Source organism: Lichenostomus cassidix, chromosome 1 (assembly GCF_008360975.1).
Source record: "Lichenostomus cassidix isolate B80296 chromosome 1, HeHo_3.0, whole genome shotgun sequence".
Taxonomy (NCBI): Eukaryota; Metazoa; Chordata; class Aves; order Passeriformes; family Meliphagidae; genus Lichenostomus; species Lichenostomus cassidix.
Genome location: NC_139479.1, coordinates 81,183,787 through 81,210,192, shown reverse-complemented (window position 1 = coordinate 81,210,192; position 26,406 = coordinate 81,183,787). Strand labels below are relative to the sequence as shown.

General features: G+C 40.3%; 1 protein-coding gene across 16 annotated transcripts in view; it reads left to right on the top strand.

The window, feature by feature from the left end:
* DLG2 (discs large MAGUK scaffold protein 2) overlaps window positions 1–23,994 on the top strand; it is a 981,187-nt gene extending 957,193 nt beyond the window's left edge. For 15 of the 16 annotated variants that reach the window (XM_085065660.1, XM_085065682.1, XM_085065653.1 and 12 more), the window contains 6 exons: window positions 10,643–10,693; window positions 11,451–11,552; window positions 12,531–12,703; window positions 13,410–13,519; window positions 17,967–18,058; window positions 18,733–23,994. In XM_085065660.1, coding sequence (XP_084921786.1) covers window positions 10,643–10,693; window positions 11,451–11,552; window positions 12,531–12,703; window positions 13,410–13,519; window positions 17,967–18,058; window positions 18,733–18,839 — 635 coding nt within the window. In that variant the 3' untranslated portion in view covers window positions 18,840–23,994. Of the gene's footprint in view, window positions 1–1,076; window positions 1,119–10,642; window positions 10,694–11,450; window positions 11,553–12,530; window positions 12,704–13,409; window positions 13,520–17,966; window positions 18,059–18,732 lie in introns of all 16 variants that reach the window. The other variant, XM_085065786.1, reaches the window with a different exon arrangement.
* Window positions 23,995–26,406: the final 2,412 nt, after the last annotated feature.

Below are 26,406 nucleotides of genomic sequence, written 5' to 3'. Positions count from 1 at the left end.
CCATGGCACATGGAGGAAAAGCAGCACCTTGCAGACAATAGGTGATCTTGGCACTGCTCCTGTCTTTCTCATTAACCCAGGGTGCTCCCAACTATACAGCCATTATGCCATTGGCTTCTAAATGTCCTGGATCAGTTGAAAAGTTTCAGCTGCCAAATGATCTTTCATGTGGAAAGTAATCAGCATTTCTACCAGAGAAACCACTGTTTCATATGATCCTGCAGACCTCCTGGAGAGCTGACTACTTATTAATTTTGGAGCGTAAATAGTGTGCTGACTACTTATTAATTTTGGAGCAGCAATATTCTGTGATATAGATTGCACCTTCTTTTTAAGAATATGATAATAGAAACATGACAGCTGAGTTGACAAACCATGAGACTGACCCATCATGATAGTTCTTATATTCCTGTTCACCCATCCAGACTGGTCTGGTAAAAGTTTTCAAACTCCAGCTTAAATCCTAAGGCTAGACAATGTCTGGAAATAGACTTTTTTTTTTCCCCTTAGTCTTTTCATTGGCTTTGTCTTCTTTATTTTTTCCCCTTTTGGACAGGCTAGAAGAGATACAGTTACAATATTTGACATCAAAATAACTTTCATGTTAATCTGTTAACCCATTGAGATAGTGCACAGTGATTGAAGATGGACACAGGTTAGAAGTTTAGCAGGAATAGTTCCAATTCATTAATGATGCACATCACCAATAGTGCAGAATATGAGCAGACACTTGGATTTCAAGAAATTGCTCAAGACATTGAGTGAGATCCAAGTTGACCATAATATCCATTGAAATGAAGTTATCTGAGATGTCATTTACTGTCTATCACAAAAAGACATGGTTTTGCCATGGCACATATCACTAATACATACAATTTCTTTCTGAAATGCCACAAGAGACAAAGCTTTCATTTCACCACTGTAAAATATCTGAGCATTTTCAGGTGATGTCACTGCACAGTTTTTTTATTTCTGCTCTGCATAACTACCTTTGCATGACTGTGGCAGTTCTTTTAAGTTTCTGCAGCTCTGTGGTGCTTGGTTTTGTTCTTTAATTTGCTGTACTGTTCTTGCAGAACATGTTTCTTCTAATGCCAGCGATAGTGAAAGTAGCTACAGTAAGTTACTGCTTTCATTAGAGTCCTTTTACTTTGCATTGCTTGTTCTGTTTGTTTCTTTTATTTTGTTTCTCTCCTTGCTACTCTTTTGTTAATGTTAAAAAGGTCGTTGGAGCAAATGGCTTGGAATTCAAATTCATGACCATGTCTTGAGTACAAAGCTATAAAAGAAAACTGGCAAACTTTATCAGAGAAGAGAGAAAGGTTGTTATTTGTGATGTATTAGGGATGTAAAACTGAACTTAGTGTTGGGTAGCCTATGCAAGTCAGGATTATTTGGTTTAGTGACAAAAGTTTATTTCAGTGGGGGAGGGAAAAGTTTTTTTATTATCTTCTAAGAGTAAAGTTACTGCACAGCCATTGTCAAATCTGCAAGAGGTATCCTTTTTACAAGGTCACAATTTTTACTTGCATTTCTGCATGCCTGTGTGGAGGGCTAAGAAATAGTCCCAGGAATTTTGTTGATCCCTTAGTTTTGACAATACAGATTTCATAATTCATATTGCAGTCTTAAAAAAAAAGTAAGCTGGACCCTTATTGTTTAGGCACTGCCACTGAATGTCACTGATACTATGTAGGTGGAGGTCCCAGCCCTGCAACATGATTTGATTGGATTTACAGACTCCATGTGATCATATAACCAAGAGGCAGGTTGTATGTTCTGGTAATTCTTAGTAATGCCCACAAATTTGACCAATATCACTATTTTTTGGAAGTTCTGAAAAGCAGGAAAAAAACCCAAGGCAATAAATAAATTATTATAAATGTAATAAAAGAATGAAAATGACAGAGTGCTTGCTAGATCACCTAGTTGTTTCTTTCATTCAAGCCATTTGCTTAACAAATCAAGCTTTCCACCAGTCACTCAGCACTTGTGCTAAGCACCCACATACATCCAGGTAATCAATGGTATCATACCTCATATTTACTAGTCCTGATATAGCACATAGCAGTTGAGCTCTGTTGATAAACACTGGTTTGTTTCAGCTAAACAGCTAACCTTATCCTATTCAGAAATGGTAAATTAGTTTGTATTCTCTTGTATTTAAAAGGTTTCCTTGGAAAGCAATTGCCAGAGATACAAGAAAACAGTATGCACTCTTAAATTGTCAAGATCCAATTCTGAACTGTTTTATTTTTAATGTGCCCTCCACTTGGGAGGAGAGGAGGATTTTATGCTTGAAATATAAGGTGCTCTTTCCCCAGACTGACTTTACAATCAGAAATTAATCAAATGCTTAAATTTTCAAAAGTTTGCACAGGTCAAATCTCATCCAGGTCTGTACATTTCAGGGAGAGCTCAGGGTAAAAGCCCAGAGGAGAACCTAGGCTGATGAGCTGCCCCAAACAGCAGACTTTGTAGGAGTGCCCAGTTGCAGCCAAATATTTGGGTCATGTCTGCAAAAGCCTGTTACCAAATTTGATCATAAGACAAGCCAAGTTGCCAGTTCTTCATTGGCTGTGTAATAGCTTAAAATAAAGTGTGTGTTTTGATGTGAAAGAAAGGTAATAGAAATTATTAGGGAAAGTTAGTTGGGACATGGGTTCTTGGAAAGAAAAATAGTGTTGGGGAAACAACTGCCCATGGCAGTCACTCTCGTCTAGAGTGGTTTCCATCTGAACAAGCTCTGGTCTCAATCCAGCAGCATCCAGTCTACATCCTGTTGGCTGGATTTCCCCACACATTACTGGTATGTCCAACAACTTCTGCATGGTGGAGAAGATATTAGCAGGGATTTCTTCTCTGCCCTCAGGATAGCTATGCCATTAAGAAGCACAGGAAGCATACCTTAGATTATGCCAAATGAAAGAAGCTTTAAAATATAGAACCTGGTGCCCAAAGGGCCTGATTTCGTTACATTTGAAGGCACGACCTTGAGGAATTAGCAATTTCTTTCCCAGCTGGAAATTACTTTTTCAGATGGCCCTAGTCGCACGTGAAGTCCAACCTGACTGTGTTCAATTACTACCTGGCCATGTACATCAGCATATCTCCTGTGGAGACATAAAGCTCTCCTGAGTGCAGATGATTAGTCTTAGAATCTTCAGGCAAAGAGATCTGAGATCTGCTGTGTTGACAGTACATCCAATTGCACAACTCATCACAGCAAATCTCCTCTAGAAAAATTAATGTCAGGAACCAGGAAGAATCAGATGAGAGTGGTCAGCGAGGGAAGTCAACAATTTGTGAGGGATGGAGATAAGAGATGAGGCCTGTCAGAGGAAGTGCTCATACTTCACTACAGTTCTCACTTTGTGGGACTGTTGAGAAAGGAAGCCACACTTTAAAAGTCTATCAATATCTCTGATGTGGGAAGAGTAATTACCAGACATAGTCCTAGAAGATTTCCTAAAGTATTCCTCACTGCCTCCTGATTTATTTATTCCTAATGAAAGGGGAAAAAAAAAAGGTAATGAGTGCTCAGAGTAACATTCCTGGCAGAAGAGAGCATGCAGTTACTATTTCTGCTATTCCTGTTTGCATCTGGGTAGCTGGGAATGGAGTCCAGCATCAGCCACTACCACAGAACCAAATTTGTATTAACTCCATTTGGACCTAGACGTGGTGCAGAGTTGTTCTTCAGTGTGATGTAGTGTCACTTTGAGGGGAGTTTGTGTGTTCAAGGTGAGACACTACAAGTTATTTTACAAGGACACCATGTATGTTGACTTGCAATCTCATCTAGTCCTCAATCTGTGCACTGGTGACATGGAGCATGCTGAGAGGACAAAAAAAGCTGGAAAATACATGGGGAGCAGATAGAAACCTGCTGGAGGAATCAGGGGGTTTGCATGGCGTTATGACCCTGTCCCTGTTCCTCTTTTCTGTTTCCCCAGCAAATTAGCAGGAATAAAGGGGTTGCCTGCCCCACTGCTTTCTGAATTGTGGGAAGTTGGGGCAGAGTAGCTGGAAAGCTGCCAGGCAGAAAAGGACTTGGGGGTGCTGGTCAACAGCAGCTGAATGTGAGCCAGCAGTGCACCCAGGTGGCCAAGAAGGCCAGTGGCATCCTGGCCTGGATCAGCAACAGTGTGGCCAGCAGGACCAGGGCAGGGATTGTCCCCCTGCACTCAGCACTGCTGAGGCCACACCTCAAATCCTGTGCTCAGTTCTGGGCCCCTCACTGCCAGAAAGACATCGAGGGGCTGGAGAATGTCCAGAGAAGGGCAGCAGAGCTGCGGAAGGGTCTGGAGCACAAGTCTGATGAGGAGCAGATGTTGTAGTGAGGTTGTAGTGAGGTGGGGTTAGTCTCTTCTCCCAGTTAACAAGCAACAGGAAGAAGAAATAGCCTCAAGCTGCACCAGGGAAGATTTAGATTAGATAGTAGACAAAATTTCTCTACTGAAAGTGCTATCAAGCACTAGAGCAGGCTGCCCATGGATGTGGTTAAGTCACCATCCCTAGAGGAATTAAAATGACATGCTCAGGGACATGGTTTTTGGGACTTGGCAGAGTTGGACTTGTTTTTTCCAACCTAAATGATTCTATGCTCCTATGATTCTATGAAATCAGCAATTCACACCTTGGTCAGCACAAAGACAATGTGTGGGTAAGAAATGACTGGCAAGTGCAGGGTGTTCTGCAGACCTTCTTACATAAATCCCTATAAAAACAGGTCAGTTGGAGTGACCAGAGCGAAGCGTTCTACATTTTTTCTAGTGGGTCTCTGGCAATTGTTTTAACACATTTCTCTAACTTTTGCTTCTCATGATGAGCATTTAGTGAAAAGTAGCTAGTGTCAAAACCTTGATCATTCCTAGAACCATTCCAAACCAGCAATATTGAAGGCTTCAGAGAAATGTCCAGGCTGTGACCTGGACAGTGAGGAATCACAGTGAGGGTTACAAATCAACCGGGCTTTTTTCTAAGAGAAATTCTGATGTGTTCATTATTTTTTAGAAAAGCATATTGCTTAAAAATACGAGTATTTGGCTAAAGTATTGCTTATGTGTCCAGGGTTAAGAAACCAGCTTTTTGACAGAAGTCAGATATTTTTTATTTCAAAAATATAATTTGAAGTCCTCCAATGTGGTCTCAAGAGAAAATTCTTTGACCACTTCTAAGCAACAAGAAGTTGCAAAAAGTAAACCAGATTTCTTCCACCAGTGCCCTCAACACTTGGTTTATTATGAACAATAGGGCCAGAGCCAACAGTGGGATGTTCTGTATCCCAGCAAATAACCTTCAGGTCCATTGATTTCAGGGGGAACCATTGACACATTTGAGAGCAGAATCTAACCCTTTATGAATAAGAATAGTATTTTGGGGCCAGGAACAAATGCTGGCTTGATCTTAAAGCGGCTGAGTTGCTACACAGCAGCTGCTGAATCCCACGGCCATGCTATGACAAAGTCTATGTTGGTTTATTTGTTCCTGTTCTCAGCCGCAAAGCCAAGTTTGCAGAGTGGTTTATGAAGTCCTGGTCCAACAGAAAGTTGCTCTTTTTGTGATAAGAACACATAAAGCCAATTTTGACTTATCCCTGGACCAGTTAATCAAACTATGATTGAAAGTTTATTTTGAGCTCCGTAATTAAAATGTTCTGATTTCTCTTTCAAACCAAGCTTGTAAGGGCAGATTTTTTCACCATGGACGCATCAGTTTTTATTTTGTGAGACATGATTTTCATAATGGGCATGAATTTCAAGTCTCTCTCCTGCGTGTGTGTTGTAACACTCTTACACGTAGTTCAGTGAAGGTTTTTACAGCTGTCATCAGAATTACACGCACATTGTGACATCTGTTTAGTCTAATTACATACCTGGTAGTGATTGCACCAATTACCTAGAGTGGCAATACGTTACTAACAGTTAAAACTGAGAAAAAGTGCTAGAAAAAAATTTTTTACCCTCTGTCAGCAAATCAGCAGGTCACTCTTCTAAAGAGATTTGAAGATTCAGAACAAGGTTAAAGTTATGCTGATTATTACAATAGGCTACTGATTAATGAGGACACTTGCATTGGCTCCCCAGATTTACTCTATTATTCAGGTATACTCAAATTGGCACAAATATTGAAGTCTCATTTTATACCCACACAGCTGTATTGTTCTTTGCCCGGAGAGAACTTTTTAGTCATAATTTTATGCTCAGACTACTCATAATCTTTTTACACATTGGATTTCCAGCCTTTCATAGCTACCAATATATTTCCAAAAATCGTGTGTTCATTTACATAAATAGGGGCCCAGCAAAGGGACTTTGAACCAAATAGGGGCTGGAATAATGATTGTCCAGTGCAATCTGTGCAGGAGAAACAAAGCAAAAAATTGATTACTCCAAGATCTTGCAAATACGACGCGGGTAATTCATATGTTAGCCCAAAACCTAAATGGATGGTGACACTAAAATAAGCCTTCTTTGATTTTAGATACAGCTGAGCAACAAAATTCAGACAAGAGCTTGAAAATTAAATTAATTTGGCTCATCTACAGGAATTTCACATATGTATTGATGGTAACCACCACCATTAGTCCAAAACTTTTAGTGAACCCAAAAATTCTCTTTGATTTTTTAAAAATCATAAATAACTCTTAGCTGTCTTCACTAGGACTACCTTTTTTTAATTCACCTACTTAGATCTCTTTTCAGAGTTTTTCATTCACAGACATAAATAGGATGCTGAAATCTGTTTCCACTGCTTGAGTTGCTGGGTGGGAGAGTGTTTGTTTCCATGGTGGCTGCCCCTGACAGCTCCCAGCAGCTCTCCTGCCCCATTACCCACATGATGGATACAGGTACACCAGATCTATGGAAGCCCTGGATGCTCTGGCAAAGCAGTAGGAAATGGGGCCTTTTTATGGGTTACATGAAAAATGCCTGACATCTGCCAGCTCTACAATGAAACTGAGTTTGAGTCTTTCACAGGCTCTCTGCTGTCTAACCAGAAAGGGAAAACAGAGGCATCACACTAAATCCAGTTCAGGGCTACCCATCTGAAACCCTATAAAATCCTGTAAAAAGATTAAATTAGTACTCCTTATGAAATTTACCTGGCAGCACAGGACCTCACTGCCCAGTTTATAGATGTTATGAGTTATTACAAACTCCAGGTTATTCTTCTCTTCTCAAGCATGAGAAAACACCAACAGGCAAACCAAGAACACAGGGAAGCAGGGAGTGGTCCTGAGAAAGTGAAAGTTCTCCAATAATTTTATCCATAAGTATATTTATTCTGTTTCCGTATTTTATTTATTTTCTTGTCCTTCTGACTTGATGGAATTTTACTGAAGAATGGGGAACATACCAAAATCCTACAGAAAAGTCTTCTTTTTTTTTTTTTTCCTCTTTTTATCTGTTAAATGCCACAGAGACTTTCCAGATCAATACAGCTAACCTGTGCTAATTAAGCTGTTAATGTGGGTGGTAGATGAGGCTTAGGCAAATGATAAATAAGAGTGTGTGTCCTGATGGATTTCACACTGTGTCTTACACCTCAAAGCCTTCACAAGGTTACAGCAATGTGATTATTGATTGACTCTAGAGCTCTTCATTATACTTAATACTTTATGGACTACTTCAAAACCATGCAGTACTGACCAAGTAGAGATCATTAAAGAGTACCATCTGCTATAGTTTACATGCAAAGTAGCCTCTGAGGACCAACAGGATTTTATCTGGACAGTAGGTGGCAGGATTTTATTCATTTAGAGATTTAAGCTTCCTGAGTCCTTTTTCCAGAAAAAAAAGTAGTGGAAATGGTGCAGCTTTCCCCCACACTCACAGTCCATGTTGAGTCTGGAGCTGAGGGCTGAAGATTCTTCCCTCTGGAAGATGTCTATCTTTAAGTTCCTGTATATCACAGTCAGCATCAAAGTTTCTCCTGACTTACTGCAGCCCTTTCCAATGGCTTAAACTTCAGCACAATTTGAGTGGGCTGGAGAATTTTCTTTGCCTTCAACCTGGCCCATACCAGAATGAGAGTGTGGATGTACCAAAAGCCCTAGCAGGGGGACATGTCTGCCAGAGACTGGGCAAAAAAGAAAGTAAAATCTCTGCTGGCTTGTCAGAGCTGGTTATAAATCTGTGCCCAAGCTAAGTATTAGTCCACAGGAAGGAAAAAAAAAAAAAAAAGAACAATAGTTTCAGAGTTATTGTCTGTTTTCTTTCAGTTGCTATTGACACTGTCACTCCCATGAGATTCTGCTGTTTAACTGCAGATATCTGCATCTGACATTGCTGTTTAAAGTGGTTATGGGACAATGGAGTTATGGGACAAACTCACCCTTCTGACATTTTCTCTCCTCACAAAGTAGACATGTAAAATAGGTCAGATGACTCATGTCTTAGAATAAGCACTTGCCTATTTGTAGGCAGCCAGTGGTTCCAAAAGGTGTCTAGGGACTAGCTGAGACATAAGCACTCAAGCCTCAGATTTCTGGAATTAGCTGAAATGAAACCCCTGCTGTGGATCTGTTTGCCATTGAAACAAATACTTTCAAGTTTAAGATTGTATTTGTACCAACAGGCACCCCTCCACTTCGTTGGTATATGATGGCTTCATTGCCACCCCAATATTGACTTTCTCAGGCTGTTTAAAATATAGCCTTGGCTCCTGTGGGATAGAGGGCAGACAGTGCAGCAGCATCCTTGTCCTACCTGGAGAGTGAATTTTTTCATCTCCAGAGAAATGGGACATCCTGAGTTTTACATCACCCCTAAAGTTTACTGAGAAACTTAAGGGAAAACAATACATCTGATACATAAAACCTAGTGTAACAATAATTGTAGGTTTCCAGCTTTGCAAAAAGCCAAAGATAAGTGATCACTTTTATCAGGCATTTGCAAACAGAAAATAAAATCCCTTGTCCACATTCCTTACATGTTATGTGGCCTTGTCCTCAAATGCTGTCTAATCTCTTCCTTTTATTAAAAATAATGTTCTCTCCTTTACTTCTTCAGCACCATTGTTAGGCTGGAGTTGGCCCTGTCAGTTTTCCCTCTCTCCTAGCACATCAGTAGTTTTTTATTTGCTGTTTCTGTCATTGTCAATAATTACAACATTTTTTTACTTTGCATTTGTCACTGCTGCCTAGATACAATATTACCAAAAAAAAATCTACCAACATAGTGGATTCATGGGGTGGGAGTCAGCTTAAGATTTAACCACAAGAAATTTTTTACCTTCTTGGGAGCTAGGCATTGCATCCAACACAAAGCTTGTTAATACAGTTAATGGAGCCTCAAGGGCAACTCAGACAGCAGTGAGACTACTTCTGGGTGAGGTGGTCCCCCCTCTAAATCCTATATGTATTTCCATCAGGCAAGGCAGCAGTCTGCCCCTGCATGTGCACACCTTGGTTTGGTAGGAAGCCACCAGAATAATATAACTCAAGCTCACATGCATGCAAGCAGATGAAACAAACCCTGTTTTATAAAGCACTGATGTGCCTTATGATGCTCTTTCTTCTGTAGTATCTAAATTAGTTGCAAAATCCCATCTGTGGATCTTCTCAGAGACAAACCCTGAACTGAGCAAAAATAAAATCATCATTTTAAACTTTGCTAGGCTGTATTTAGGACCTGCCAGAACCCTCATGTGGTACCAAGTATGTGACAGTGACCCAGAAAGAGAAATGAGCAAGAATTATTCATGCTTTAGGTGAAGAATCCTCCTCCCTCTCCCCTTGCACTCCCTTGGATGGGAGGACAGCGATGCATTGGGACTGCACACCTGCACCCCAGTCATGGTCCATATAATGCCACCTGTTTCTCGTGGCCAGTTTCTCTGCTTTAGTCCCCTAAATGTCACCATGAGGAAAGAGCACTGTCCTAACAGGGCAGAGGGAGGACAAATGTATAAATATGATGCTGGTAGACCTTAGCTGAAGATACTCAAAACCTGCCTAGACATGATCCTATACAACTTGTTTTAGGTCCTTTAGCAGGTGGGATGGGACTAGATGATCTCCAGAAGCTGAAAGTTTTAGCCCCAACCATTCTGTGAGTCTGTGATTTGTGTCCAGGGAAAGGGATAAGTATCAGAAAACAGCTCATAGCTAAATGTTAGGCTGTGAATGCACTAGACTATGGAGGCTGTGCACTGAACAATCACCAAAAAATATATATATTCTGTGGATAAAAATTGTTCTGTCTGGGTAGCCTGTTGATTTACTCTGCAGCAACATGCATACAGCCTTAACAATAATAAGCATGCATTAACATATATAAGCATGCATATTTGACAAAAATAAGCATGCAGCCTTAACAATAGGAAAAGAAAAAACAAACATTGCTGCACTATCATTGTAAACAGCCTTGCTATCAAGTCACAAATAAAGGCTCGTTGGCTATCAATAAAAAAGCCAAATTTCAGTAAATAGAATAGGAACACATGGAAGGGGAGGGCGGGGAAGGAAAAAACTGTCTCCATACCTGGAAGTTATGATGGACTTTGGAATGGTTCAGGTGAGAGGCTTATCAAGAGAGAAGTGTGGAACCTGCTCCGTCTCTATGTGAAGCATTTTGTCAAACTTAAGTACATGTTGCTCATCAGCTTTAATCTCTTCTCTTTCTTCTCTCATCAGGAGGCCAAGAAGACTGCATCCTTTCTTATGAACCTGTCACAAGACAGGAAAGTAAGTTTCATCTTCTTTTCTATCCCTGTTCCTTATATTTTTTATTTCAGAGTTTGGGGGCCAGCGGAGCAGTAAGCCTTGCTGTGCCAGTCCCAGATTCTCTGTGGCTTCTTTTTCTTGGACACTCAGTCTATTTTAATATGAAAAAAATTATGTTATGGTAGTCCTGGGAAGCCCCCACTTCCTAACATTCCCAGGACTCTCCCCAGTACATTCTCATGGGCTTACTAGGACAGTACATTAGTCAGTCTACAAAATATTGATGTAGATTTTCAAGATTTACTGCAATATTGTTACATGGGAAGCCTTTATTATTTTGCTTCTCATGTGATATGTGCCACTGTCCAGGGCAGATGAACACAGGGAAAGGCAACTTAAAATGGGAGCACATCCATATAATGGATCCCATGGGGGATGCACTCATATAATTTGAGGAGAAAAAATTCTTTAACAGCTTTCCCATGCCTCATGGAAGAGTCCATCTGCAAGAATTTGGGAGTGGCCTTGTATAAAAGCAAATATATCTATGCTTCTACATGGTCATTTGACTTGTGCATGGACCATCACAGAGCTCTCCAGTGGTACTGATTCCATTCCCTTTTTTCATGTCAATAAATAAAGTATTTATCAATAAAATATGCACCTAAGTTTTCACTTCATACATAAAGACAACAACTCTCATTAGTGCATATTTGGTTAAATTCATTTATTATTGCCAGTAAGATCACCAAAATGTGCCTTTCTTTTTGTTTTTCAGTTAATTACACCAGGCCAGTTATTATTCTGGGTCCTATGAAAGATCGGATCAACGATGATTTGATATCTGAATTCCCTGATAAGTTTGGGTCATGTGTACCACGTAAGTATGATTTTACTCCTAGTTCTGCAGCTGAGTGAACTGTATCCCTTGGTGCCACACATTCAGTAAATTTCTGTGAAAGCAGCGTCCATGAACTATACATAGTGGAGTTTCTCAAAAGTCATTTTTTCATCAGACAGAAAAGGGGGAAAGAACAAATGAATTAATTTTTTTTTTTTTTAAAGAAAAAAGATTGTGAAGGTCTGGAAAAAATTCTCAAAAGAATTGTCTCAAAAGCTCTAGGACTTCTTTAAACAAGTAACCTTCTAGTCACTAACTCAGTTTAGAAATTAATCAATCTATGATTTCTTAAATAAGATAAAAGTTTGTAATGTAATGTAATGTAAATGTTAAAATGTAAAATGTTTCAACTCAGTTGCACAGAATCCACCAATAAAAATACGGAATAATCTGTGATTTATGTGAGACACAGACTGTTGAATCAGAAAACAATGTTGGACCCTGAATTAAAGAGAGCATTTCTATCTTGGCCCATTAGAGTTTGCTGTTTATTTCAGGTCCTGATTGCAGCTGCACTTCATTTTAAATGGTTGTCTCTGGCAATACACTAACTTAAAACTACCAGAGATGAGAACAGAAGCAGGCTTATAAATAAGGCTAAATTGAGTTGATGAGATCACAATTCATTTTATCACCCTAATAACATTAAATTTAAAGTCTGATATGCATTTTATATTTGAGGTTTGTGTGTGATTCTGCTGAAAAAAGTGGAATCCTGGTAAATCTTATTTTAGCCTGCATTGCTTGGAGGTAAGCATCAGAAGGTATTACTACAAAAGGACAGCTTTATTGTCAGAGCTCCACTGAAAACAGTATGCACTAGACAAAGATCTGATCTCAGCTGTGAAGTGCTTTCACTTAGGGCAGACCCAGCATTGCCCACTGAGCAAGCCATGGCTGCATTTTTTGCATTAAATGTTTTTGCAGACTTCTTGATCTGTCTTTTGTTTCATGCAGATACCACACGGCCAAAGCGTGACTATGAAGTGGATGGGAGAGATTATCATTTTGTCATTTCAAGAGAACAAATGGAAAAAGATATCCAAGAGCACAAATTTATAGAAGCTGGGCAGTACAATGATAATTTATATGGAACTAGTGTCCAGTCTGTGAGATTTGTGGCAGAAAGGGTAGGTTGACAGTAATTTTATTGCTAATGCAACATGATCTGCTTTGTTTCTACACTGTGTCTCACACATGTTCTCTGCCAAAAATATAAAATAGCTGCAAAACAGCATACTAATATTTGTAGCCTTTATAATGGCTCCACAAATAGAGTCTCTGACTTTGAATGACATCATTCTTGGCACTCTCTGTGTTTGGATGTAGTGCTATGGATTCAGGGCTCTAACACACTACCTCAAGTACTCCCCAAAACATCCTCTGCTCTTCCCTCTGTAAGAAAGGTAGATAAACTAAATCACTTTCACAGAGGCAAAAGAATGAACCACAGAAAGATTAAATTATTTGCCTCAGGTGACACAGGGAGTCCTTGACATAAACAAGAACTGCATTAATCACTAAAAACATGGACATCCTATGACTTTTATGAACCGATTTTCCTCATATCAAGAAAATCCTCATGCCCCTGCAAATTTTACCCCAGTGAAAAATAAAACCCAAGTTAGTTCCCATATCACCAGTGTATATTTATACTGGCACCAAAGCAAAGGCAAGATTGCAGAGTAGTGGAGCGCATGCCTTGGGCTCCCCCTTCCCTGGTGTGCCAGTGATGGCTCCATTCCAGGGCACTGCATCCCAGATTTGTTTCCTGTCTTTTGGCTGATCTGCAGCAAAGTCTGCAAAAATAAACACATCCTCATCTGTTTCCAACAGGGCAAGCACTGTATACTTGATGTGTCAGGAAATGCTATCAAACGACTACAAGTTGCACAACTCTATCCTATTGCTATCTTCATTAAGCCCAAATCATGGGAGCCTCTGATGTGAGTATAAACTTCTTCAAGCATTTTATTTTTTTGGGTACAGCCTCAAGTAGCACCACACAGATCTTGAGTCTACATTTTGCTTGTTCTCAAAAATTAGTAATAATGAGAGAATGTGGGAAGAGTGCCTTCAGAGCCTGTCATCCACTGTATCCTGATTTCTCAAGGAACAAGCCAGAGCTGCCTTTGACCCTTTCAGACTGGGACATATGAGACTATGTGCTGGACCATGAAAGACTCCCTGCCAGTGCTTGGTGTACTTGCTCCAATCTGTGCAGCAAGTTCACCAGGGACTCACTCACAGCTTGGCTTGTCCCATCCATTTTCAGGTGCTCTTGGGGTTTAGACTCTGGTCAAGGGCACAAACAGGGGGCTAAACCTGTGTCAGACTTGAATTGTGTTCCTCTTCATCAGCCCTTCATTTACCTGAAGGTCAGTCAGAGGATAGGCAAGGAGCCATGGGACTGCAGAGGGGCAAACAAAACACTTAAAAGAATGAAAGAGAAGGCACCAGCTTCGTGCTGCCAAGGCTCTCTGAGGTGGCACACACTTTGCGGGGTAAGAGCAAAACTCAGCGGAAGATCAGTACGATGAAATTCAGCACAAAGGAGAGAAAATGAAATGCATGAGTACAAGCAGCGAATAATTTAGCTATAGCACTGCAGATAAGCATCTGGCAGTTGGCGTGGATCACACAGGAATATGAATGGATGGGTAATGTGGTTGCAAAAAAGGAAACTGCCACTGTAGGCTGTATTCATATCAGTGTTGTGTGAGGACACAATAGACAACTGTTTTGTTTTACAGGGTATGGATGAGGTCTCAGCTGGAGTGCTGGCCTCATTCTGGGTTCCACCCTGCTGGTGGAGGAGGAAAAGGCATTATCTAGTGTCACAGAGAGAAGGCTGAGAGGAAATATGGAATTGATCCTCATCCTGAGTTAAAGCTCAGGATAAAATACATGGTTATCAAGTTGTTTTTCACGTACACTTACAGTTATGTAAGAGCTATCCACTTAATTTGCTGTGATAGGGGTGAAATTTTGAACTCCTTGCCTTCCCTTCCCCCAAGGCTCTGCAAATACCAGGTAGTGCAAATAGGAATGTGTTTGACAGCTAAAATGCAGGCACTCTCCGCCTGTGACAGATGCATGTCTGGTGATGGTAGCACTGTGCCCACAGCCATTGGTCACAGAGCCAGAGAATGCCAACATGACCCATCCCAGGAATGTGCATTCTTCTGGGCCCTACCTTTTGGCAGTGAGGTTGCTCTGTGTCCAGACACATTGCAAGGAATGATGAACAATATATGGGACTTGCACAGCACCATCCTGCGTTCCTGACTTCTCTTCCAGCCCTACAATTCAATTGTATTCTGATTTTGTTGCTGTATAGAAGGGGAAGGGTAGTCTGATAGCCTACTTTCTGCATTGATTGTTTTAACAGAGACCCTAATGTACTGTTTTGCCATTCATAAAATATTTCCATTTTTTGTTTAATGTTGGCATTGCCTCTGGAGTGACTTAAAAAAAAAGCAAATAAAAGTGGCCCTTACTCTGAAAAATACATCAGGCAGAACCAGAAAAATGGCAATAACATAAAGGCTTCATTGATTTGATGTTAGAAGAGCAAATCCTTGAATAGACTGATGGAATGGTGTTATGAAGATGCAAAATATTATTACAATCATTCTGTTATTGAACCAAAGCAGTGCTAATACTTCATTTAGGGCAATAAAACAAGTGTGCTCTTCAAAAAACACCTGGACGTGGCACTTAGTGCTATGATGTAGTTAACCAGGTGATCAGTCAAAGATTGGACTCAACTATCTTGAAGGTCTTTTCCAACCTAAATGATTCTGTGATTCTGTGATTCAGTCTTTTTTAGGTATGTAACTACTGCAACACAAAAAAATATAGATTTGTCCGACATAACTATTAGTCCTGTTTATACAAATGAGTTGAAAGTTACTGTAATAACAAAGTCAAAACACAAAAAAATTATAATCACAAGACACAGAGAACCAAAGACAAAAGATTTATCTTTCATCAAAATTAGCACAGAATGTTGTAGTCTCTCATTTATGCATGTACTCATTTGCACCCATGTGACACTGGAGGTAAGAAGAGTGAAGGGAGCATAAATCAAGTTTGCACCTGCACTTGAAACTTGGTTATTGCAGGTTTTCTGGAAATACCCTACTAACATTTATCACCACAGCAGTGAACAACTGTAAGGAGCTATTGGATGTAAAAGCAATCAGAATACGTGGCCATTGCTGTATACAAATGATAGTGCTTTGTCACCCCTTCCTTCCTTCCTTCCTTCCTGCCTGCCTTCCTGCCTGCCTTCCTTCCTGCCTTACTTCCTGCCTTCCTGCCTTCCTGCCTTTCCTGCCTTCCTGCCTTCCTTCCTGCCTTCCTGCCTTCCTGCCTTTCCTGCCTTCCTTCCTCCCTCCCTCCCTTCCTCCGTCCCTCCCTCCCTCACTCTTCCTTCCCCTCTTCCCACTCCTACATGACTCCACCTGGTTTATTCCCAGAGGCATCCTTGTTCATACCCTTCAATCAGCCTCTCTCTCTAGAGGAAGGAGGAGGTCAGTGGTGAGATCATGGGGATGAGAAATGGAAGTAAGAAAGAACATGTCTGGGAGAGCTTTTCACTGAAAGAGGAGGAAGACCCTGGAAAATATGCAATATATTTTGAATTCACCAACTATGCAGGTCCCCAGCTAAGAAATAAGAAATAGAAGGGACTGCAGTATGACAGGACTTTTAATTCATCATGAAGAATGGATGTCATGGTCCTCCCCTTCTCCATCCTCTCTTCTGAAGTCACAGAATAGGCAGAGTCAGGAATGCAACTAGCACAGTTTTATACCCAGGCAAATCTACAACCTGAAAGTGTAACAAAAATTTCTACCTGTTTTAACGTACTTCCTATTTTAAACATTTGTTTATATTTTTATTTGTATCACATTTTCTGCTATTCAAAGACCTTGAGGAAGACTTCTCAAAAATTTACCAGAAATAGATCTGAAAGGAGGATGTTGTTAGCATTACAATATTGGTTAAATGCCTGTAAGATGAAAATGTAAAGTTTGCCTAAGAATTTGCAGTTCAAGACAGAGTTTTGGTACAGTCACCAAAAGATGTGTTCAAGTAGGTGTCGCTGATGTGAAGTCCACCTGAACATGATTAGACAGCAATCTTTCCAATAAATAGAATTAGTAGTATTACAAATTTAGCAGGACAACCACAGATTATATTAAACCTATTTTTATAATCTACAAATAACTGACATCAATTTTAAAATAAATGTTTCTTAGCCTTCATTATATAAACCTGCTTTCTCCATGGCATTAGTACTCCTAAAGATTTTTCTATGCAGTGTTTCCAGTTATATGGTTATTTATATAGGTAGACAGCTTTAAGCCATTTCTAGAAATACCTTTTTGCATCCTGGACATCTTCCAGAGTGTTTTTCAGAAGCCAAGTAGGAGTTAGCTGTAGCAGGTTCATATTTTTGTGCACTTTATAGATTTTTTTTTTTTTTTGCACCATCATGTCCATAATTCCCCACATGCATCATCCATGGCATACTGTATACAGTCCATTACCACAGAATCATATGATTCAGTGCAAGGCATTAAATCAGATTTATGCAGAACACAGAATGCTCCCTTTGCTTGCTTTCCTAGTTGCCTCAGAAAATTTCTGTCATGTTTTAAGAAAACATGACATTCTTTTCCATGCTGGGAAAGAATGCTAGAACAAGCAAACTCTATTTATTATTGATAATTTGAACATCTACAGGGAAATGAGTAAGGGAGTGAATAAGCATGAGCTTGATTCATTGCAAGTATACTGGGGTATAAATACCTGAGCATGCACAGGCAAGACAACTCATTTCTTAAAGTTGTTAAATAATGCTTCTGTTGAAACAGAAATGCTCCATCAAATAACAAAACACTGAAAAAACCCAGAATGTTACTGTCTGTCTTTGTTTTTATATTTATTGGCACCCAATAAGCAGTCTAGGAGGTACAGAGGTTCCTGAAGGAGCTTCAGGCAGGAGTGCTGAGTGCACAGACAGTGGGACATCACAGACCTACCTATGGGTTCCTGATGTTTCAAGTCTATCTCAGTTAGCAGCTGCCAGACTCAGGCCTTGTATTTTGTTTGAGAATATCGAGTAGTAAACCCAAGATAAAAATTTGGTGGAGAAATGTGAAATGGAAAATAGTCTGAATAAGTAGTTTTGTACTACATAAGAATAAAATTAAATTGAAAATATTGAAGCTGTCCATGAACTGATGGAAGAATTTCAGCATTTTATCCTTGTACCAATCTCAATTCATCTGTGATTCAGTTGAACATGACTCTTGAAAGCTGTTCCAGCAAGAATCTGAATTTTTTGATTACTTCTCCTCCTTCCTTCTGTGTTTCTAGGGAAATGAATAAACGTCTTACAGAGGAGCAAGCAAAGAAAACCTACGATCGAGCAATTAAATTAGAACAAGAATTTGGAGAATATTTCACAGGTATGTTTTTATTAATACCATTTTATTTTTCCCAAGATATAGTCTTTTATTGCAAAACAACTCTGTCTTTGACCCAGAGTACCTATCAGTATAGTGAGCCCAGAGAAAGGACTTCTGGCTTGAGAGTATTGTTTGCGTGAAATTCAAGAGCACTTGAGGCACTTGATTCCTCAAAAGTTTCATGTCCTGACGGAATATCTATGCCAAGGCAAATTAAGGGGCAAACCACTGGGCTTTGTGTTGTAATTGTTTCACCTTCTGCCAGCTTGGGTCTGATCTGGTTAACTTCAGCAGCCAAGAGTGAACTCATTATAACCAGGTCAGAAAGGCTGCAAATCTGCTGCTGCCCACTGCTGAAGTGGGTTCTAAATCAAAGGAAATGTAAAGCTTGACCTCTTGTGCTGCCTTCCCCAGGACAGAACTGCTAGTTCTCTGAACTAACCTGCCTCAGTCATCTCAGTACAAGCAGTGGGATAGGTCTCTGTCATAGGCAGGTGCCATTGATTTGAATTTAGTTGTCACCTGCAGGGGTATGACTTTTCCATAATTAACATCTCAGTATGCCAGTATTCCTTCTCATTCCATCAGTATCTATGAGCATGCTAAAAATCTGCCAACACTGGATGCTGTATCTATCGATTGAATGAAATATTGATATGTTTTCTCTACTGCAGCTATTGTCCAAGGAGATAGCTTAGAAGATATATATAATCAATGCAAAATTGTAATTGAAGAACAATCTGGGCCTTTCATCTGGATTCCTTCAAAGGAAAAATTATAAATTAGCCACTGCACCTCGGATTACAACAGGAGAATATTTAGAAGAAAACTATAATATACTATTTGGAGGCTTTCCTGTTTTTGTTGCATTTATGTTCTTTGCAGTCAATGTGAATTTTGATGAATGTACAACACAAAGTGTTTGAAGCCATGAAGGACACTGATGGGTCAAAGGGTAGGAACAAAAAGACTTCTACCATATAAAGCAAATCTGTTGTGTGCTCAGAGCACGAGTTGTAGGTATAAACTTTTGACATGGAGACCCTCTGTCAAGGGGAGCTAAGCCACCTCCTGTGCCCACGCGGACATTTTGATCAATTTCAATGGCTGAGCTCAGTGTGTTGATTGCTTTAGAGAAGTTCCCAGCTCTTGAACCTCATATAGGGCTTGATCCTGCAAGGCGCTCAGCACTTGACCCCAATTCCTACACATGAGTAGCCTGTTGACTTGGAGTCACTTGTGATCCTTCCCTATGCCGTTCAGTTCCACCAATTCCAGTAGGATTATTCATGTGCTCAAAGCTAAGCACAGGCTTAAGCATTTTTGCTAGATCAGGGCCACATGGCACCTTGCAAAATCAAGCTCAGAGTATTTGGTCCACTTCCTACTGAGGTCACTGTTAGGACACTCTGTGACTTGACTGGGACGTGGGTTCTAGGCTTGTCATTGCACATTTGTAGTTGGTACACCTCGACTTTGGTAACTATGCACATCTTTTGATTTCTGGAAACCAAGTCAAGCATTTCCTTTTTCCCCTTTGGAAGCACTATTGCATCAAGAACTTCCAACAATATGGTTTATTTTGATGGCATTTAGGGGTGGGAGAGGATGGAAGCATTTCACATCACACACACGTGCACACGAGCACATTCCCATGCGGACACACACATGTATGAGGATTCACAGCACCTATGTTAACAAGGAGGGATACAACTGGGAAAAGCTTTAAAATTTTTGATTGTCTATTTTATCATTTATATTGATAGAAGGCACTTAAAGATGGAATAATTTATAAAAATAAAAATATATTGATGTATAGAAACTAATTTCTATAGGTAAAATGTTTTTGTGAAGATATTTTGTAAAGATTAATTAATTGAAAGATTAAATATTTACACCCTTGTGCGACTGTCAAATGTAAAGAGGACCATCAAGTTGCATTATATTTCTTCCATAAGAGATTCTCTATTATTAACGGCAAGCAAGATAATTCCTTAACTTGTAGTTGTCATCTTGTTTTTCTTTCAATTTAATCCTCTCCCTTGCCTGTGTTTAATCATGATGAACTCCTGTGGAAAGATCTCTTGAACTGACTGCCCTGTAGGACTTTTCTGAATACAAAAAGATAATGCAACTTTAAATTGAGATGGACAACTCTCCAGAAGCAAAATGTCAGTGCTTAAATGCAGTTAATAATTTCTCTCTTAGGAGGGAGGCACCCTTAACCCCCAATTGTTTTATGATTCTTCCTGTTTCCTTCAGGGAAATAACAAAAGCATTTGATCTTTCCTCTCTTTTCAGGCAGGTCACCAACTAACTTGTATCTTCATTCATTTCACAGTCAACAAGGGTCTTAAAAGGCAATAGACATTTGTGAGGGATTTGGGGAAAGTCTGTGGAATTGCAGTTTGGGGCGCATGGAAGGGGAGAAGGAGGTTTTTTTTTTCTCATTTCACATTGCCCTTCTTCTGTATACTGATGACATTCTTCACTGACTCACAAGGGGACAACTGCAACAGATGCTATGACAGTAAAACTGAATTGCCTTTGCTGCTGCTGGACCATGTTCTCTACAAAACCCACACTCCTGCCTCTGCTGCACTGCCGGAGTGCAATGCTTATAGCTGGTGGCTACAGCAACCCTAACTCTTACAGATGTCTTCAGGGCAAACGCTAAATAGACTCCTCTGGTACTTGTCTATTTGAAGCTTACATTTCTACAGCCTGTCCAGCTGACAGGTCTACCCAGCCAAATTCCGCGGACACCGCGACGGGCTGGATGTTTGCAAAAGCCACCAGCAGTGACAGGGTTAAAAATACGGGCACTTCAGCAGCCCTCAGGGGCCTCTCATGCTTATTGCCCAGCTATGGTAACTTTGAGAAGTTCACACTTCTTTAACTATTTTTCTTGCCTGGTCAGCGCAGATTTATAAACAAGGGTTTCAGTTAAGTCTCCAGCAGAGTTTTGTAACCAGAAGGGCTAGAAACATTTTTTTTTTTTAATATAAATTAATGAATGCTTTGATTTTGGATAATTCTGCAGAAATCCACAGAGTGACCCCAGATCTTTGGGAGCCATGGATTTTTCCATGCCAGCAAAATACTATTGCCCCAGGTTGGGAAATAGCCTGCCAGACCTGAAAAACCAAGTATCCTAAAGCAGGAACTTCATTCTAATTTTCAGCTCTGTTTTTAAGCAATCAATCACATCTGCTTCTTTGTTTCTTAGTTCAGCATGCAGCCTTTTATGGTACTATCCTACTAGTAACTGTTTTGCTTTGTCATGTGCTGTGCTTTACAGTGAACAGTAACACTATGGCTGAGTACAATCAATTTTTCCATCAGTCCTTGGTTACTGTAGTAACATTATTTATTTTTCCCTGTCTGTTGTTTGTGCTTTCATTTTAGAGCTGACATTGCACTTCCTTTTTTTTTCTTTTTTTTTTCTTTTTTTCTTTTTTTTCTTTTTTTTCTTTTTTTTCTTTTTTTTCTTTTTTTTCTTTTTTTTCTTTTTTTCTTTTTTTTTTTTTTAATAAAACATATATTTAAAAACAAATCGTCAAGAGAAGCAGTGAGAGGTCTTATTTCCTTTAGGGCTTGTACTCCCATTTGTTTTGTGTGTTGACGTTTTGCGTTCCATGTTGCAGCATCCTCAGAGCTGCAGTCCATTTTTGCATTGCAGCTGTTCAGATCATACTGGGTGGTAGTGGGAGGAGGAAGAAAAACATAAGACTCATGCAAAATTACATCTGGTGTAAAAGTTGAAACTCACAACCCACAGCAATTGGCGCCTGACTCCATATTGGTGCTAACACAGCTTAGCATAACCAGATTCCTTTTCTGTCCATGTAAAAGACTTGGGAGTGTCTAAACATGAGACAAATGCAGATGCTGGACCCTTTAGGAAAAGTGCCAGATCACACCCCTGGTGCTATATCTCATGTTCTGGCACAGTGTGTAGCACCATAGGGTCTAAGCAGAAGCAAAATTATCACAGCTTTTTGTCCACCCATGAATGATCACAATAACATCTTGCTAGCTTTGTGCAGATGTGCAATATTACAACTTAATTATTTTTCCTTGCCACAAACAAAAAAACATAAAAATCTTCCATGCACTGACTCATTGAGAGCTTGCTAACAGGGCTCAGTGGAACGGCACTTCTTCACTGGTTTTACAGTCTGGCCATCAGCCAGTGAAAGAGCCTCTTTCTTGCTTAATCCCCCTTCCTACAGAGGTACCCTGTCCATGCTAGCGCTTTGTAATTTCTTTGGTAGTAAAGGCTGTTTCTAGATCAATATTCTGTGATGTAATTGTGTTTGTAGCTAGCATGGTTTGATGCTCCGGTGTGGATAGGGTCCTAGGAACCACTCGGTGAAAGTCAAGGATAAGAAATCTCTCCGTTGCACTGAAATTACAAATCCTCATCCTGGAGAGCAGTGTGGGACCTGAGCTAATAACCACTATGAGCCAGCGACAGTGTCCTAGGTATACAACATCCACCTACCTATTTACATTAGTTTTCTATGGAGAAATTGTTGGCATTACACCTTCACTGTTACTTGCTCATCAGCACTCAAATTGTATTTTTGTTTTGGTTTTTTTTGTTTTTTTGTTTTTGTTTTTGTTTTTCAAATTGTACCCCTGACCAGAGGATTCAGTGAGTGAAAACACATGAGGATATTTGTAGGAAAAACAGTGTTGATGAAAAAGTATCAACTTTCTTTTTCAGCTGCAGATTTAAAGCCATAATATCTGCCATGTTCACAGAAAGTGGTCTTTTATCCTTCACAGCTTTTAATCTCTATATTTTCCCTCTTGAACATTGTGCCTGACATGTTATGCATGTGGTTCACTGTGCAACTGCATTCAAGTGCGCAAGCCCATTCCTTGGTGGAATAAACATTTTTCTTTTCCATTAAAAATCAGACATTTTGTCAATTGGTTCAGAAATAAGAATGAGGTCATTATGCTAAAAAAAGTTCTAGGGCACAAATCAGCATCAAAGCTAACAACAGATAACATCTAAAATTTATCCAGCATATAGCTAGCCTAGATCCTCAGTCGGTGGAAATCACAGTCACTCCTCTGATTTCAGTGGAGCTCATCCCATTTACATCACCTGAAGTTAAACGTCCATCCTCCTCATGACACAGATTTTTTTTGCATCACTGCAAAACACCAAGGCCACCCAATTAAAGAGCAGCTCAGCACTTTCCATCATTATTTACTGCTTATTTTACTGTAGCACCCAGAGGGCCAAGTCATGGACCAAGATCCTTTTGAGGCCAGTGCTGTAAAATTGCTGAACAAAAAGATACCCCAAGGGCCAAATGGATTTTCAGAAGGTTTCAGCTGCATTGACATCTCACCAAGAGCTATAGGAACCACCACCCCATTGGGGCATTCGAGAGTCTATCTTTAAGGTGAAGAGCACGAGAGGCAATCCATCCTCTCTCACACCACACTAGCAGCTTACACCTTCTGGCCCTGCAGCACAGGCAACTTGTCCTGATGTAAAACAGCATTTCTGGGGATGGGCGGAAGCCAGCATCCTAGGCAAGATCTTTGGGGAGGAGAGGCAGAAGCAGAAAAAAACCACAAAAAACATGGCAACACTGTTGGCTCTTAGTGGAATAGCAACCTTTTAATTTCTGGATTTGTGCTCCTAAATTTGAATTGCCAGTTTGAATTTCTGAGTGCAGCAGCCTGAACGCACCAAGCTGCTCCCTCCGGCACAGTGTCCGGCGCGCGTCTCTTTAGCAGGATGTTTCTCAGCCCAGCTGTAGTGTGGGGTACTCAGAATCTGAACTGGAGTTTACAAAACACCCTGTCCAGCTTACACTCCTGTTATGTGTAAATACTCTGCGCATCCGTTCCATTTGCGTAAAGAATAAAGCACACACAATTATAAAAATTAAGCTGTATATTTCATACTAGCTGTGTCCTTGCTTATTTATTCCGGTCCAAGCTCTCAGCTGTGGTTCAGTTGTAAATGCTTGATAGAGTGTTTATAAATATGTCATGAATTTTATTATAAAATATTAATATTAAAGCATTTTTACACTTTATAGCAAATGGTTTCTTCACAGGGCATAATTTGTCTTTTTTCCTTGGAGCAGAATAGTAAAAGAGAAATATTATGCTTTTATTTTGTCTTGAGACATCATCACATCTATCACACGAGACAGACACAAGTCTAGAATTAGGAGGATGGTTTCGAAAATGACTTAGAACACAGAAACATTTTTCCTTCTTGCACTTTTTTCTTCTTTATGACTTTACATGGATATGGAAGTTGCCACCAAGAAGATTCACTGTGGTAAAGTACAGCCACTTTCTCCTTACCATGGTTCTGCTGTGAATTGGGTGTCGTCAGCATCTTGGTGAATAATTATCAGAATATTCTTTTAATAATTAAATAATCATTCCATGTCTATGACATCAATGCACAGCCACAGGGATAAGCGCTGTAATAATTACATTATAGCTGTTTGTGAGCAGCTTAGTGGAGCATGAACTCAATTGTGCTATGGGATCCCAACAGCTCAAGAACCTTGGGGTTTGGCCATTCCAGGAATGTCTTTGCAGATGGTTTATGGGCTCCAGGGAGGCCATGTCAACATTGTCAGTCCCCAGCAGAGGCAGTAACATGACAGAGACACTGCTTTTGACACACAGACGGTGCTATATGCAGAGAACCACAAAGCCTCCATATGGCTCTGGGAGCTACAACTGAGACTAGAGGGAAAAAAAAACTCTGTCCACAGGGTTTTACATGCATGATCAGAAGGATGGTTAATCATCTAAACAATTACTGTGATGCTTTAGATTTCTCCTGTATTTCAGAAGAGAGAGAGAATCCAAACAGGGTCTCTTATTACTTTCTTCTTCATCCTATCTTTAGGCCAACCTGAGTCAATTCCCCAGACTATATTCTGCAGGAGCAAGAGAAACTTAGAAAATAGTCTTTATAAAATTCAATGAAGACTGAAAATACTTAAAACTGCAGGAAGCTAGACTAATGTTGTGACCATCAGTTCAGGCAGTGGTGGCAAACTTTGCCAGCCTTTTGCATTAGCCAGGCATAATGTCCCTAATGGTCACATTTTCTCATTTGTCCCACTGCCTTTTAATGGTCCCTTCACACAGACAGCCAAGTATCTGGACTCGGTTGTCCATTCACAGCCTGTGGCTTGGAAGACACTATCTCCCAGTCTGAAAAATTATTTGGGACCAGAGCTACAAGGTAGGTGAGCAGTACTTCTGCTGTACAGATACCTCTAAGTGCCAAATCTATCTTAAGGAAGTCATTTCACCATGATTTTCAGAAGAATTTAAGTGTCTATCTGGCATAAGCAAGTTGCTCATCTCACTATAATCAGAGTACTTTACAGCTGGCACAAATCAAGGCAATGACACCTAAAGCACCTGTGGGAAAGCAGGAAAATGGTGATACAGTTCCAAAACATCTGGGCACTGAGCAGATCCTCTTCCCCATGAGCAATCCATACAGCAATCTTTATGATCAAAAATTCCATCCGTGGAAGTCTTCAAGGCCAGGATGGAGGGAGCGCTGAATAACCTAGTCTTGTGGAAGGTGTCCCAGCCCATGGCAGGGGGGTTGGAACTAGATGATCTTAAATGTCCCTTCCATTCCAAACCATTCCATGATTCTATGATCTTGGACAACTCAGGAAGTACTACCATAATGGCCCTACCAGAGCAGGACTCACAAAAAGCACCATTACAAAGCCCACCACTGCTAGGAAGGTGACACCACGGCTGCAGAGCATGGACTGCTTGGGTTGGCTGGCTGGGCATGTCACCAGTAAAAGAGACACAGCTGAACTGGTCCAGTGTGGAAAGCTGTGGACAAAAGCACAGCTCCCCTGTTCAGTGGAGGAGGGCAGTTCTGGACAGCACCCACTGCCACACTCTCCTACTGATGGAGATAGATCCTGCCTGACACAATGGAGAGCTAATGATGCCAGATATCCCGGGGAGGAGGAGCATGGTGCCCAGAAGAAATAAGTAATTTTAGTATGCGAAGAAATAGAACTGCTTGCTGCAGAAGCTCATTAGCTACTGTCAACTACTCATTAGTGCTTGATCTAAGCAGAAGCAGGTGGTGGCAACCAGGGAAAATTAATTAGGTCTAACAGTTATAACAGTGATAGGGTTGTTACAGCATCAGTAGAAGGCCAATACACAGCTGGCCCCTACACCACACCAACTGATTAACTAATATCTCAGGGCAAGCAGCTAGCCTCAGGGCTTGCTCTGGAATGTATGGACACAGAGCTTTCACTGCAGCCTCTTCTGGCTTCCCTTCCAACAGGGACTCC